The sequence below is a fragment of the Lissotriton helveticus genome, chromosome 8 (genome assembly GCF_964261635.1).
Source record: "Lissotriton helveticus chromosome 8, aLisHel1.1, whole genome shotgun sequence".
In the NCBI taxonomy this organism is placed as follows: domain Eukaryota; kingdom Metazoa; phylum Chordata; class Amphibia; order Caudata; family Salamandridae; genus Lissotriton; species Lissotriton helveticus.
The window spans coordinates 1339947335-1339962445 of NC_136069.1; the positions used below are offsets into that span (position 1 = coordinate 1339947335).

General features: G+C 44.8%; 1 protein-coding gene across 2 annotated transcripts in view; it reads left to right on the forward strand.

Moving 5' to 3' along the window:
• NME7 (NME/NM23 family member 7) overlaps positions 1-15111 on the forward strand; it is a 634381-nt gene that overhangs the window by 497871 nt on the left and 121399 nt on the right. For both annotated transcript variants that reach the window (XM_078658324.1, XM_078658323.1), the window contains exon 10: positions 4466-4567. In XM_078658324.1, the coding sequence (XP_078514450.1) occupies positions 4466-4567 (102 nt within the window). The remainder of the gene's footprint in view (positions 1-4465; positions 4568-15111) is intronic.

Consider the following 15111-nt stretch of genomic DNA (forward strand, 5'->3'; position numbering starts at 1 on the left):
GAGAGAGGAGCTATGGGGAGATGAGAAGCACTGTTGGAGAGTGGTAGTGAGGGAATCCGTGGGGAAGTCATTGAGGAGGCGCCGCCAAAAAGATGACCATACTGGGTGCCACCAGCACTATGGCTGGCCCTGAAAGAGACTTCTGCCTCCCCTTCAATGTCCGACTCTGAAAAACTACGCTGAGGGCTAGAGTAGCTGCACTGTTGTTGACTTGTCAAGAGAAAGGGGTGCAGCGCCATCCAGAAGAAGAGTACCTACTGTGGGGTTTCTTCTTCTCTAACTAGAGGGAGTGTGAAAGGTTTAAAAGTCAGAGAGGTGCGTCTACCTGGGATAAAACCAGGAAGAACATGGGAGACTGGGCAAATGGCAGTGGCCCTTTCTGGAATTAGAAAAATGTTTTTTTCTCGCTTCAAACTGTAGATAAGTGCCCAAGGAACATGCCCCGGAGTTTGAGAACTAATGCACCACCATGATACAAATGTAGAACCTTTGCTACAAATTTTGCAAGTTTAGACAATAATTTACACATCCACATTCTTAGCATTGCTTTGTTTCAGTGCCAAAATCCAATGCAGTGCTGCCCCCACTGACCTTTTTGAGAAGCACAACCAGACCAATAAACCGCTCAGTTTTTCACTTTCAATGACAGATTTAAAAACATCTCAATTTGCTTTTTATCTCCTGATCTCTACAACTGGTGTGCTTCATTTTTATTTTAAATAAATAAATTGGCATAGTAATTGGATTGTGTTTTTTCCCTTACATTAGCATTATTTTGGTGTTGCTGCTTTTGTGTCTCTTCTGTAAGTCAGACGTAGCTGCTTTTGTCATGGGTAAGCTTCTGGCAGGAATCTGTCTTTTATTTTTCGGTGCTAAATTGTTTTGTCTGTGGAAGCTCAGTCAGACCTTACGTGAATACTGTGGCCTCTTTCTCTCTCTCTCTCTCTCTCTCTCTCCCCATCCTCTTACACCTTGCTCCCTCCCACAGATCACTCATATCAGCAGCATTCCTACTAACCCTGGGCGTAGTATGCGTAGTGGGGCTACGCGAAGTTACGTGAAGTGGGCATGATGCTACGCCCGCTCACACGCTTCGCGACTCTCATAATATCGCCCTCCATATGAATGCCCTTTCTCCAGTAAGCCATCCATCTTGTTTCGATCTGATCCTTTCAATCTCAAACTGACAAACACAACTTTCTCCCTTTCTCCCAGGGTTCTATATTTTCTCATCTTCCTCTTCATCCTCTCTTTCTTCTCAGTGTCTTCTTACCCGAGTTCTTCGAAGCTACAGTAGTTTTGCTCCTACAGAAGTCCACTGCTCACCCCTCTGACCCGGTTAAATATGGCCACATTGTGAAACTCCCATTGTACTTGAGAACCCTAAAATGGCTTGTGTTCAACACGGTGCATGTCAGAGTACAGCAACATGACCAAACCCAGGAGTGTCTCTCATAAAGAAGTACTTAAGGTTAACTATTTCATTAAAGCATAGTACATGGAGTGTGGGGGCAAAACTGAAAAATCAGCTTGCACATAGGATTCTAATGAAACTCGTTTGGCCAGTGCCCATAATCAGCTAGTCTTGTGGGTTTAACCTGCCATTAATTCTACATACACTTAAATAGTTGCAAGAGTCAAGCTGGATGCATATACGAGGAAAACCTGTACTTGACTTGCCGTGCTATGTTTTAGTATTACTAGTATACTTTACTTTTTTTTTTAGAAAGAATCCAGACTAAAACGAAGCATTAAATAAGAAAATGGATACTATTAACACAACCTTCCTAAACATGACATTTATGGGAAATGCCTGTAATTCCTTCTTGATGTGCCACTTTTATGCAGTTTGTATAGGAAGGGCAGTTAGGCTAGAACAAAGCAGTGTATCAAGTTTAAGTGACTCAAAGCAGTCAAAGAGCCATATTTGCAAAGCTTTTTTTTCAATTTGAGTCCTGACCGGTTCAATAAGATCCATTTCGTGCATGACCACAATCCCCAAAATACATGTATCCGCACAGAATTAATTCTGCACACACAAACTGTGATTGAGCGCAATATTTGCATAGTGTGGCTGCTCGGGGTGTGGCGGGCTCACAGCCAATCCCATCCCTCATTCACAGAGGTGTTGGAGCAGACCCCTCACATAACCAAAAGGAGTCCTGTATGCAAGGCAGCATCTTCACTGCTTAAGTACTCGGGGACCATTCAATATACTAGGTTGGGTACCACTTACGCTGCCAGCCTAGTGCTCATTCTGCAGGCACACTTTTGAGAATTGAGAACTGTGTGCAGAGGATCAGCACTTAGCATCTCCAGTGAGTAATGTTTCTACACAGTAGCACATTTGTGAATTTGTGCTATGTCACCACACTTTTTAACGTAAGGTAATCACTTTTCACACTGTGGCTTTGGACACGTACACTGAAAAAAGTGGCATGCAGAAGCATATTTTGAGCCTCATCTTTGATAGGTCTGTGGCTACTGACATTATTTGCCAATCTCTCCTGGTGGTGGGGGGGTGGGGGGGAGGTACTTAGCTCCCCGCCTCCTTGTTGAGTGCTTTGGGCATCCACGAACCCAGCAAAGAGAGGCCCTAGTCTACACGCCTTCACCTGGATGGTCATTAACATTGAAGAAACCTGTCTCCTTATCTTAGGGTTTTCATGGAAGACGCTGTTTGCTTCCTCGTATCCCTAAAATCTGTGGACAAATCATCGTCAAAAAGTATGAGCTTCTCGTTTGTATGGCCAAGTAACTGAAACTCTATAACCTTAGAACTGGGAGAAAAAGACCAATATCTAATGTTTGGATCTTAGCAAAAAACACGCTTGGCACTGTTAATTGCCTGCCTTGCATTTATGGCCTAAGCTAGGCATGAAGGTGAATAAGAACAGCATGGGCAATTAATGGATGTTATGGTCCGACTCAAGATCCTGCCTTTTTTTTTTTAACTGTTTTTATTAAGACAATGAGAAATGTGGCAATACAGACATTAGCATATATATCAGAGGAATTTTCAGCTCAGTCAAATCACACCGCAGTGACTTTTAACTTAGCGTTAATAATGGGTACCCTAAGCACACCATTGTATACAAGTTGGTCCAATTCCTTAAGGATTTTCTAATATCAACAGTAGAGACCTGTGCACTGTTTGGCTTCCAATTATCTAGGCCATCCTAAACAACAAACACTGCAAGTATCCCTGTCTGCTTCATGTCCCTGACACTGTGCCTAAAGTGAATGTATGACGGTACAACGCGTACTTTTACAACGCGTACCGTTACCACGCAACTTTTACAACGCAAGTCGTTACAACGACTTGCGTTGGGGGGCGCTGGATAGTAAATTTTTTAATTTACTATTCCAACTCCAGTCCCCGTGGATAGTAGGGAAGGAGTTGGATAGTAAATTAAATTATTTACTATCCTGGAGCGCCCCCCAGCGCAAGTCGTTGTAACGACTTACGTTGTAATAGTTGCGTGGTAACAGTACCACGTTGTAAAAGATTCGTTGTAAAGGATGTTCATCCCTTAAGTGAAGGCTGTGAGCACTAGGTAGCAAGCGCATTCTGATTTGAGTGTTTCATCAAGGGGGCTACAACGAATGAAGGGCCACATGCATCAACAGAAAAACTGGTCGCAAACGGGCAGATTGGCAGTATCTGCCCCTCTGCAACCAGTATTTTTGCATTTGGGATGCGTCATCCCAAATGCAAAAAACGCAATTTAAGGAATCGCAAAATTTGTGATTACTTAAATTGCGATTGCATTTAAGGAATCGCAAATTGCGAATCCTTAAATGTAATGCATTAAACAAAAATAATTTGTGATTTCGCAAATATAAATTGCAAATTACCGTCAATCTAAAATCGAAGGAAATTTGCAATTTCTTTGAAAAATGCATTTTTCAAAGTCCCATGTTACACACACACATGCCCTTGGGGCATGTGTGTGCACAACATGTGGATGAACTGTAAATTCAGGGGTGCAACAGGGTGTCCTTTTGCCACCCTTGCACCCTTGAAATTGCATGCGCAATATGCGAGTACCTATTGGGTACTTGCAAATTGCGCATGCAATTCCCATTCATATCTATGGGCCTAGGCCCATAGGAATAAATGGTAATCAATTCCTCAATTGCGACTCGCAATTTACGAGTCGCAATTAAGGAATGTGTAGGAATCACAATTTCTTTTGCGATTCCTACATGCATAAGCAATAGCGATTCTTTAAAAGTCGCAATTAAAGAATCGCTATTGTCTATTTTGATGCATGTGCACCTCAGTGCCTTTTAACTTGGTGTTAATAATGGGTACCCTAAGCACACCATTGTATACAAGTTGGTCCAATTCCTTAAGGATTTTCTAATATCAACAGTAGAGACCTGTGCACTGTTTGACTGTATGCAGAGGATGGATGACGAACTTACTGGATTTTCTCCTCCCTGTATTTCCCTCACGCAGGAGACTCTGGTGGAGCTTTGTGCTGGTCTTTGTGTTGTGATGGAGATTCGAAGTGCCGACGCCCCCAAATGTTTCCGGGAATTCTGCGGGCCTTCTGATCCGGTAAGCTAAGTAGATGAAAACATCAGGCTTTTCAAATCGGTGTCTTCCGGCAAACACCGGAAGCGCACTTGAGACTGCAGAACATTGGCACAAAAAGTTGTTTTCTTTCAAACGGTAATGTGCCTGCTCGGGCTTAAAATAACCCATCTGTTTTGTCCTGGATGCAGTGCCCTACAGATGTGAATCCACCCTCCCGCAGAGGCCTTGAAGACATTTTATGTGTACCCCCTCAAGATATTGTGCATTAGTGTGTACTTGAGAATTACACCCACGTATTTGTATTGTTTGCTGTTGGCTCGTATTGCTCTGGCTCATATATTTGTGTAAAATGATTTCTGTCAGGTTATTATTTCAAACGTCTTGCAAATCTTTGAGGTTAGAGTGATGTTTAACGTCATTGTACTTTTGTTCTGTTGTGTTTTTATGCTCTTAAATTAAGCGTGTTGACGTACTCTTTAAAAGTGTTTCCTGGTGAGATGTATAAATGGAATATTTCACGCCCTACTTTTGAAAGTAAGGAGCAAGTTGGCTTTTTAGGTGAGAACAAATTAATGGTTTAATTGAAACCGAATAATGAATATTTTTACAACTGAAAATGTGCTGAGCAAGTACATAATTTTATCGTGTCTGCACTAAGTGGTAATTTCTCCTTGAGTGTTCCTGCCTTTCGCCTCTATTGTAAGTGCGTCCTCCCATTTCCACTGTCTCCTTTATTATATCCCTCCATTCTTTTTGCCCCCTTTCTCTCCCTCTTGTTGCCACTCTCTCTCCCTCGTGTTCCCACCCTTCCCCTTTTTTGCCGCTTTCTCTCACACATTTGTTATTCTTTCTCTTATCTTTTTTCCCTAGATGCATTAATCCTCTTGTTGCTGCTCCCTCTACCTTGTTGCTGCTCCCTCCACCTTGTTGCTGCTCCCTCCACCTTGTTTCTGCTCCCTCCACCTTGTTTCTGCTCTCTCCACCTTGTTTCTGCTCTCTCCACCTTGTTTCTGCTCTCTCCGCCTTGTTTCTGCTGTCTCTACCTTGTTGCTGCCCACGCCGCCCTGTTTCTGCTCTCTCCACCTTGTTGCTGCTCTCTCCACCTTGTTGCTGCTCTCTCCACCTTGTTGCTGCTCTCTCCACCTTGTTTCTGCTCTCTCCACCTTGTGCTTCTCTCTCCACCTTGTGCTTCTCTCTCCACCTTGTGCTTCTCTCTCCATCTTGTTTTTCTCTCTCCAACTTGTTTCTGCTATCTCCACCTTGTTGCTGCTCTCTCCACCTTGTTGCTGCTCTTTCCACCTTGTTGCTGCTCTCTCCACCTTGTGCTTCTCCCTCCATCTTGTTTCTGCTCTCTCCACCTTGTTTCTGCTCTCTCCACCTTGTTGCTGCTCTCTCCACCTTGTTGCTGCTCTTCCCACCTTGTTCCTGCTCTCCCCACCTTGTTGCTGCCCACGCCACCTTGTTTCTGCTCTCTTCACCTTGTTGCTTCTCTCTCCACCTTGTGCTGCTCTCTCCACCTTGTGCTGCTCTCTCCACCTTGTTGCTGCTCTCTCCACCTTGTTGCTGCTCTCTCCACCTTGTTGCTGCTCTCCACCGTGGCTCTGCTCTCTCCACCGTGGCTCTGCTCTCTCCACCTTGTTTCTGCTCTCTCCACCGTGTTTCTCCTCCCTCCCCCATATTTTTGCCCTCTCCAACTTGTTGCTATTCTCTCCACCTTGTTGCTGTTCTCGCCACTGTTTCTGCTCCCTAACCTTGTTGCTGCTCTCTTTGCCTTGTTTCTTCTCTCTCCACCTAGTTGCTGTTCTCTCCACTGTGTTTCTGCTCTCTCACCTTGTTGCTGCTCTCTCACTCCTTGTTTCTGCTCCCTCCACCTTGTTGCTGTTCTCTCCACTGTGTTTCTGCTCTCTCACCTTGTTGCTGCTCTCTCCTCCTTGTTTCTCTTCTCTCCACCTAGTTGCTCCTCTCTCCACCTTGTTGCTGTTCTCTCCATCTTGTTGCTGTTCTCTCCACTGTGTTTCTGCTCTCTCCTCCTTGTTGCTGTTCTCTCCATCTTGTTGCTGTTCTCTCCACTGTGTTTCTGCTCTCTCACCTTGTTGCTATTCTCTCCAATGTGTTTCTGCTCCATCACCTTGTTCCTGCTCTCTCCTCCTTGTTTCTGCTCTCTCCTCCTTGTTTCTGCTCTCTCCACCTTGTTGCTGTTCTCTCCACTGTGTTTCTGCTCTCTCACCTTGTTGCTGCTCTCTCCTCCTTGTTTCTGCTCTCTCCACCTTGTTGCTGTTCTCTCCACCTTATTGCTGTTCTGTCCACTGTGTTTCTGCTCTCTCACCTTGTTGCTGCTCTCTCCTCCTTGTTTCTGCTCTCTCCTCCTTGTTGCTACTCTCTCTACCTTGTTGCTGCCCATTCCACCTTATTGCTGCTTTCTCTACCTTGTTGCTGCCCACTCCACCTTACTGACTTCATTCTCCACCTTGATGCATCTGTCTCCAACCAGTTTGGTGCCAACTCGTAAGCCACGTTATTGACTCACTATCCTTGTCTTCTCTTTCCCATCTTGTTGCCGCTTCACCAATGTGCTGTCCTCTCTATACTTTGTAGTACTTGTCTCTATACCATTTTGTATTTCCATTACACTTTGACTCCCATGTTCTATCTCGATTATGTTGTTTCTCTCACCACCTTGTTGCTCACCTCTTCTTCCAATGTGTTGCTCCATTTGCCATCCTGTTGCCTATCTGCCTCCTTCTTTCGACCTTGCGGTCCTTCTCTCTTCACCATGTTTTTTTGTCCTCCTTGTTGCCTGTCTCGCTCAATTTCCTTGCCTATTTTTTGCACCCCTTTGTTGTCTTTGTCTTGAACTTGTTATCAATGTCCACTTTGTTGCTTAATTCCCCTAATCCTTAGCCTTTATTATTACATATCCTTTGGCCACTCATTTTTTTGGGGCAGTTTTGTATTTCTCACTTCCCAAATGTCTTTGTCCCTTTTTGTAGACCTCCTTGGTTTTAGCCTATTCTTTTTCCCATTTTTACCTTTCTGTTTGTTAATAACCTTTTCTCTAGTTTGTCTTCCGTTCTTGTTGCTATACCTTTAAATCTAAAAGTCTCATGCTGCCTTCGTTTCATCCCTTTTACTTTCCTCTGTGAACTCTCTTTCTTCCATTTCACGCTATCCTCTTCCTGCTGCCACCTTCCTTTTGTACCTCTTACTGAGGTCCATCTAATCACTTTTTTTATAACCAAATTTTATTAAATTCAGTAGTGCATAGCATCATCCACATATAGTTACTATGAAGTTAAGTCACATATTTGGATCAGATCGTCGAACACTGACAGTTTCCCAGCCTAAATATATATCTACCTAGGCAGTCCATGATAAGTACACCAACCATCCCCCCTATTTCGTCATGTTTTCGAAGGCAGCCACAGGCCTCATAAATTGGTTGTTCTTGACGCAAACACCGGATGACGCCTTTCCGCCACATCTCAAGGGAGGGGGCCGCAGGACACCTCCAGCACCGAGTAATATCACTCTTGGTTACTAAGGACGCCACCCCAATAAATGTTCTCTCTGCGCGGGAATCGCCAATTCCCTTTAACAAACCCAGTAGTGCCCCCCAAGGGCCGAAGTCAATGTGGTGGCCCAGACCTCTGAAATCTCCCGGCTCACTCCACTCCAGAAAGGAGTCTGGAGCGGGCAGGACCATGCCATATGAAAGAAATCGACACCTAGGGCGAATCAGCGTGCATATACAACTTGTCTCTCCCAGCCCATCAGCTGAAGTTGCTGTTGGGGCAGATATGTTGCATGTAGGTAGTTAACTTTGATCATCCGCAATCACTAGCTAGTTCCCTTGTAGCTAGACAGGCTTCCCTCCAGTCGTCGTCCTCCTCCAGATCGCACACCCAGCCCTCCCATTTACAACGGAGACGTGAAGAGATCAGACGCATTGATCATTAGGGAACACTAGATCATAGAAATTGCACCTTTGCCCAGGTGGCCTGGCATGGGTTTTGCTTCAAGGGGGCTGTATTCAGGGAACTACATGTCCACCAGGTGGTGGGTCAGTTGAGCATGGCGCAGTTGTAGCTAGCGAAAGAATTGTGCGCGTGATAGGCTGTATTGGTCCTGTAGTTCTTGAAAGGACATTATGAGCCCCCCTCTGCAAACATTGCCCAGGTAGGTAATATCAATGTGTTCCCGATGTGATGAAAACCCACTAGGCCAGCCATCTGGTCCAGCCAGGTGCCCCGCCACAGTAGTGTCATGTCTGTGAGGCAGCGCGTCCAGCAAGTGAGGCGTAGGGCTGCCCTCCAGCAGAGCACCTTCACTCGAGTACAGGACGAGACCGCAGAGGGGTGCCATAGAGGAGATCAAAAAGCCCCTAGAAACCTATACGATGTAGTTCAAGACGGTAGGCAGGATCATCCCATTCCCCGGTAAATCATTCGTTCACAGGGACTAGGTGAGCAGCAAGATAATACCCATAAAGGTCAGGAGCATGGAGGCCTCCATCAAACGGAGATTTGCGGGCTGACATGAAGGTCACACTGTCGTCCACCTGCCCAAATGAAGGAGGTTAAATTTCGAAGTAAGGGAGCAGAACCACGCATGGGTAATTCGTTAAGACATAGAGATACTGGGGCAGACACATCATTTTAAACAGAGCAATGGGTCCCATCGGGTTAAGAGGTAGGCGTCTCGATTTACGCAGGGCACATACCAACGTCAGCGTAAGAGAATGAAAATTGAGAGACCTGGCCAGTTCCAGAAGGAAGGAGATGTGGATCCCTAGGTACATAAAGTAGTTCCGGTTGGTAGGAATGTTTGGGTACCTGTGTCTCCCTGCCGCATCACCAGTTACCGATACCTGAATAGATATGCCACCATGCACCCGCAAACACAATGCCTCAGCATATAATCGCAGGATCTCAAGGCGCCTAGGACCCATCATTTGTGGGTCACTGAGAAAAAGCAGGACATTGTCCGCATATAAAGCAATGCGGTCTAAAAGTGCCACCTTCCCACCGCCAGCCCTGAATCCGTACATCTCATCTCATCAGTTGTGCCAAGTCTCTATGGCGAGATCAAAGAGAAGCGGGGAGAAGGGGCAGCCCTGACACAATCCACTACGAATCGGAACGGACTGGGAGAGCATCCCATTTACGCGGACCTGTGCAGAGGAGGTGCTGTACAACAGCTTCAACAGTCTGCAAAAGATCGATCCAAAGCCCCCTCGCTTAAGTATGGCCACAAGGATGGACCAAGAGACTGTGTCGAAGGCCTTTGGAAGTCAATCAGGAGGAGAACCAGCCCTTCGCCCAGGTGTAGTGCCCAGAGAGAGCCTGCTGCACTCTTCGAATACAGTGGCGGGTGCTCCTAATCTCAGCACTTTTTTATCTTTTTTTCTCACGCTATCTCTCATCTTCCCCTATGTTTCTAAACAAGGTTTTTTATTCTGTCATTTAACTCTGTTTTCTGAGTCCCCCAGTTTTTATTTTGAGCAACTGTTTTATTTCTATGCGAACAATTTTCCTTTTAGTCCTTTTTACTTCTCATTCTGCCTTCTCTCTGTCTCTTTGCCTGTGTTTCTTGTATGTTGCCTTTCCACCTCACATCTTTAACCTTTTTAACCTTTCACTCTTCTGCTCTTTTTTCCCTCATTATTCTATAGTCCCCTTTAAATCTTAATTCTTTCTCTTTTATCTGCATCCTTTTTTAAGTTACAAGTCACCTTTCTATCTTCCTTGCATGAGCCTATGGCCCTCCGGTAGTTTTACTTTCCTGTGAATTTCTGTATCCTGCTACGCATGGGTAATTTGTCAGTGGGTCACTATGTGAACCCTCTAGCCAGACCCCCTTCTGAACTCTTGTTCTCCTAGCCAAAGAGTTATGACTCTTTTGTCTGAAGCATTGTATACATGTTTTGGCAGACTACTTCGCCAGACTCGAGGGCTGGAATTCTCTCTGTGTTAGGGATTGGTGTGACTGGATGCTCTGGAGCCATGTCTTCAAGGTTCTTGCCATCAGATGGGACTGCTTGTATGTGAACCTTATGGAATTGAGGTAGAACTATCAGGTTTCATCTTTTTCATTTGGTGTCTGGACCTAAATGCTTCTGGTTGGGATGTCTTCTTGCAGGATGACCTTACGTTGGCCTCCTAGGCCCGGAGCCCATGGTGTTATGTGTGTGTGTGGACAAGTTCTGCTTATTTTTAATCCCATCATAAAGTAATCAACTTACATCCCTCTTCTAAGCAGGTTTACTGGTCTTTACTATTAACATTTTTATTCTGCCATGCCCATATGCCATTAACTTGTCAAGGGCATTTGTCTGGGCAAAGACCTACTCCTTTGTAGACTTCAAGATAGTATGCAAATGTACACACCTCGACGGCCAGGCACAGTTCCCTCTGGGCTTGGGCTAACCTTGCGGCCTTCTGTGAAGAATTAAGAAAGTCTCTACCTGTACCTAAGGAGGACATCGAGGCTAATCAGCATGATATCACAAGCTGGCTGAGGGAGGTCAGCAAAGACCATGCGCCATTCCATAGAACCAGATCGTCAAGAGGCCACGAGGCCAACAAATGGTTTTCAGATGATCTGAAAGTAGCCAAACTAAATCTTCGACGAGCAGAAAAAAAATGGCAGTCCAAGTACTTGCTAGACCTTAAAATAAGATATATTCAACAACTCAAAGCTTACAAAACTCTCTTAATGCAAACTAAAGTGAGCTTTTTACAGGTAAAATTATGAACGCTTCCAATATGTTTATGTTTATGTTTTGGGGATTTTTATTGCGCACAACTACCCTGGGGTGTCTCGGCGCATATCGGACTTCCTGGGACAGAGAGCAGCCAGATGGATCATTGATTAAATAACCAGGTTTTCAGAAGTTTACGGAAGATGATGAGAGTGGGACTGGTTTTGATGGACAAAGGGAGAGAATTCCACAGCCTGGGGGTTGCTACTAATAAACGTCTGTCTCCCCAGGTAGTGGTTCTGGTACGTGGGACAGAGAGGAGGTAGGTGCAGGATGAGCGAAGTGATCTTTTAGGAGCGTAGATCCGAAAAGCATCCTTAAGGAACCTGGGTCCTGAGTCATGGATGGCCTTGTAGGCGATACAGAGTGCTTTAAACTTTATCCGACTCTTGATTCTTAGCCAATGCAGGTAACGTATGGCCGAGGAGGTGGGGCGGTGACTGGGGATGCCGAGCAGGATTCTGGCTGCAGCATTTTGAACTGATTGCAGTTTGGTTAAAACCTGTTCTTGCGTGCTGAGGAAGAGAGCATTGCCATAATCCATCTTAGAAAAAACGAGGGTGGTGATCAATGTTTTTCCTGCAGCTGGAGGGAGATATGGCAACAGCTTCTTGATCTTCCTCAGCATATAGAAGGAGGATGCGACCACTGCATTCACATGGTGCTTAAATAACAGCTTGTCATCGAACATGACACCGAGGTTTCTCAACTTGGCAACCGGAGTGGGAGGTGAACCCATTTCACTGGGCCACCAGATGGAAGACCATTCCGGTGAAAGGTTGCCAAAGGTCATCACCTCGGTCTTGTCCGTATTTAATTTCAAGCACTTACTAGACATCCATGAGCTAATGGCCGGCATTCCCTCCTGGAATCTTGCAGTAACGGCTGGTCCATCCTTATGTACTGCCAACACCAATTGGGTGTCATCCGCATAGGTGGTTAAGCGCAGCCCGCGTGCTTTTATGACCCTCGCCAAATCCGCCACATATATATTAAATAATGTGGGGCTTAGCGAGGAGCCCTGGGGCACCCCGCACGGAAGGGTGAAGGTGGGCGAGTAGAATGTGCCCAGTTTCACCGCCTGCGTGCGGTTGGCCAGAAACGAAGCAATGAGGTCCCTGGCAAGATGGGTCACCCCCAACCTAAAGCGATATTTAAGATTGTTACAGACTCTCCAACCCAGATAGTCACGCTTTCGGTTATACCTACTCAAAATGTGTGTGATTTTCTCAATGACTTCTTTGAAAATAAGATTGAAGCTATTAAAAATAGCATTCCCCCTGCTCCTCACACAACAACTTCCCATCAGGCGAAATGAATAGTAACACGATCACCTGCTTCCCCAATATATTGCAAGAAGACCTAGTCAATTTACTGACAAAAGTTAAGTCAGGTTCAGCTAATGACATCAGCCCCCAAAGGTCTTGAGAGTAGTATGCACCCTCTTCGCTTTTAAAATAGATATGTTCCCAGACTGCTTTGAACAAAGTCCTATACAATGACATGACGATTATAAACACATATCCACTCCCAACCTTACAGGATGCTCTTAGCTGAATTAGCGCCATCGATTTTTTGACTGTGACAGAATTTCCTGTAGCAAACAGTAGACAGCACAATATGGATGCCTGAGCTAAACACCAATACTTAACATTAAATAAATTAGTATTCCGACATAGAGTGTTAAGTATTGCCTGTAATTATTCCATGGGAGTCCTATAGTATGTTTATCTTTTTCATACTTCCATCTTCACTATTCCCTCAGTCCATTCCATTAGAAGGCATCATTTCTTATCTTCTGATTGAGTGTGTTTTGTTCAATTTAGAATGTGTTTATTTGACTGTACAGTTGAGCATAGTTAGAGGGGAGGTCAGTGGCAGAGGAGGGGCCGTTTACCCCAGGCTGTCTAGGATAATAATTGTGTGTGGAGTGTTCAGTACAAATTGGTAATGATGGTGACCTGAACAGCCCCAACCAACCTACGCAGAGATTTCATGCAGAAGGTTAACTGGTTCCTGCCAATGCGAGAAAGTCATAATTGATGAGGAAAAGGATTCACTAATGAAGGATCTGCGCTATATAATCTGCTGAGGTAGGAGACATTGCTCAGATGTTCCTCACAAACTTGCAGTCCTGCCAGCTCACATGGTCTCACTGTGTGTCCCAGGATATCCGGTTCCTTCACATGGTCACCTGGTGGGGATCCGATATCACATGGTAGGAGACAAAGTGAGCTGGAAACCCATACTGAGTGGGATTCCAGCTGGTATGAGGAGGCGCCACATAGTAGAAGCCCACTTGGGCTTTGCAACCTCCCCAGCACATCTGCAGCATGTGTTTACTATTATTTTGAAGGTTGGCTACATGAGACTCTTGTCCACTGCCAGCACAGAGCCACACCCCTTCTCCAAAGGCCCTCCACATCTGGTCTAGCATTTGTTTTCGATTTTGTTTCAAGGTGGCCTGCATGTGACTCTTGACCAGTGTTCCACTTCCCTTCTCCAAAGGCCCTCCACATCTTGTCATACTTTCACAGGCTTGAGTCTCTGCACTCTCACCAAACCGGCATCCTCCTCTCACATAATAAAAAATGTTTTCAAGTTAGCAGGTCTGGACGTGGTCCGACATAAACCTTTCAGTGACCTGGATCACGCTGTCACTGCAGTGTCTGTTTCTCAGCTGCATGTGCTGCCCTGCATGAGAATGCTGTGCTATGGCTCCTCAAGACACACTATTCAAGAGCACTTTGGTGAAACATGGCCCAGCCACACTGATATTCACACACTAGAATGTCAACACCTGAGAATGGCTCTGTGCAGTGGTTGCTAGGAAGCACAGTGCACTGTTTGACTCATCAACACCTACTTTTTTTTTTTAAGTTCAAAATAAGTTTATTGATATCAGTAAGATAACAATATGTAAGAGATGGTTACATTGCTAATAAGAGGTAACATATGGTACAGCAATGAAAACTGGCAAGCATAAAAAACAATAAGAAGAAAAGCATAACAATATGCCATAAAAAACCTGTAGTAGAAAATGAGGAATTAAGCAGATAAAAAATGGAGAATGACATACAATAGATAAAGTTAAAAGTATCAACTTGAGGGAAGTCATGGGGGTTTAGGTACTTCTTGCTGAAGCGGAGATTGAGAGAGAGAGAGCGTCCAGCACTTGCATCAATGAATAATATAACTGGGTCCCAAAGGTCTCTTCGTTTTGGTGCTAAATGAAGTGGATAAACAAAGGTCGTATCTAGACGATGGTTGTAGCAAAGGGCATACCACCACGCCTGGTACGATAACTTGGTGAAGTCTTTCCAATTAGTAGTTATTTGTTGGAAGGCCACTGCTAATAACAAGTCTATTATTCTAGTGTTAAAGTCACAATCTGCCCAGATAGGAGAGACACTACCTAAGAAAATATGAGTGAGAGAAAATGGATGGTCAGAAGAGAAAATAGAGTTAATTTTGAGACCACACTTTAGTCCAAAACTTGTGAGTGAGGGTGCAATTAATAAGTAAGTGAAATATATCTGCACACCATCAACACCTACTTGGAAGACCGCTTGGAACCTGTGGAGAACCTCATGACTAACACCTTGTGCTTTGGCAAATAAGTGCGATGTATGGCACTTTAAATTCCTGCCCAGTGTGCATCACCATTTTTGCAGACACACTGTAAGGCATAGACAAGGTTTGAATTAGCTGAAAATAAGTGATACATTAAGAGTTGTTCTGAACAGGGGGCACAAATATCTCTGGTACTGCTTTTATGCAAACCAAAAACATTATTTCATGGTAT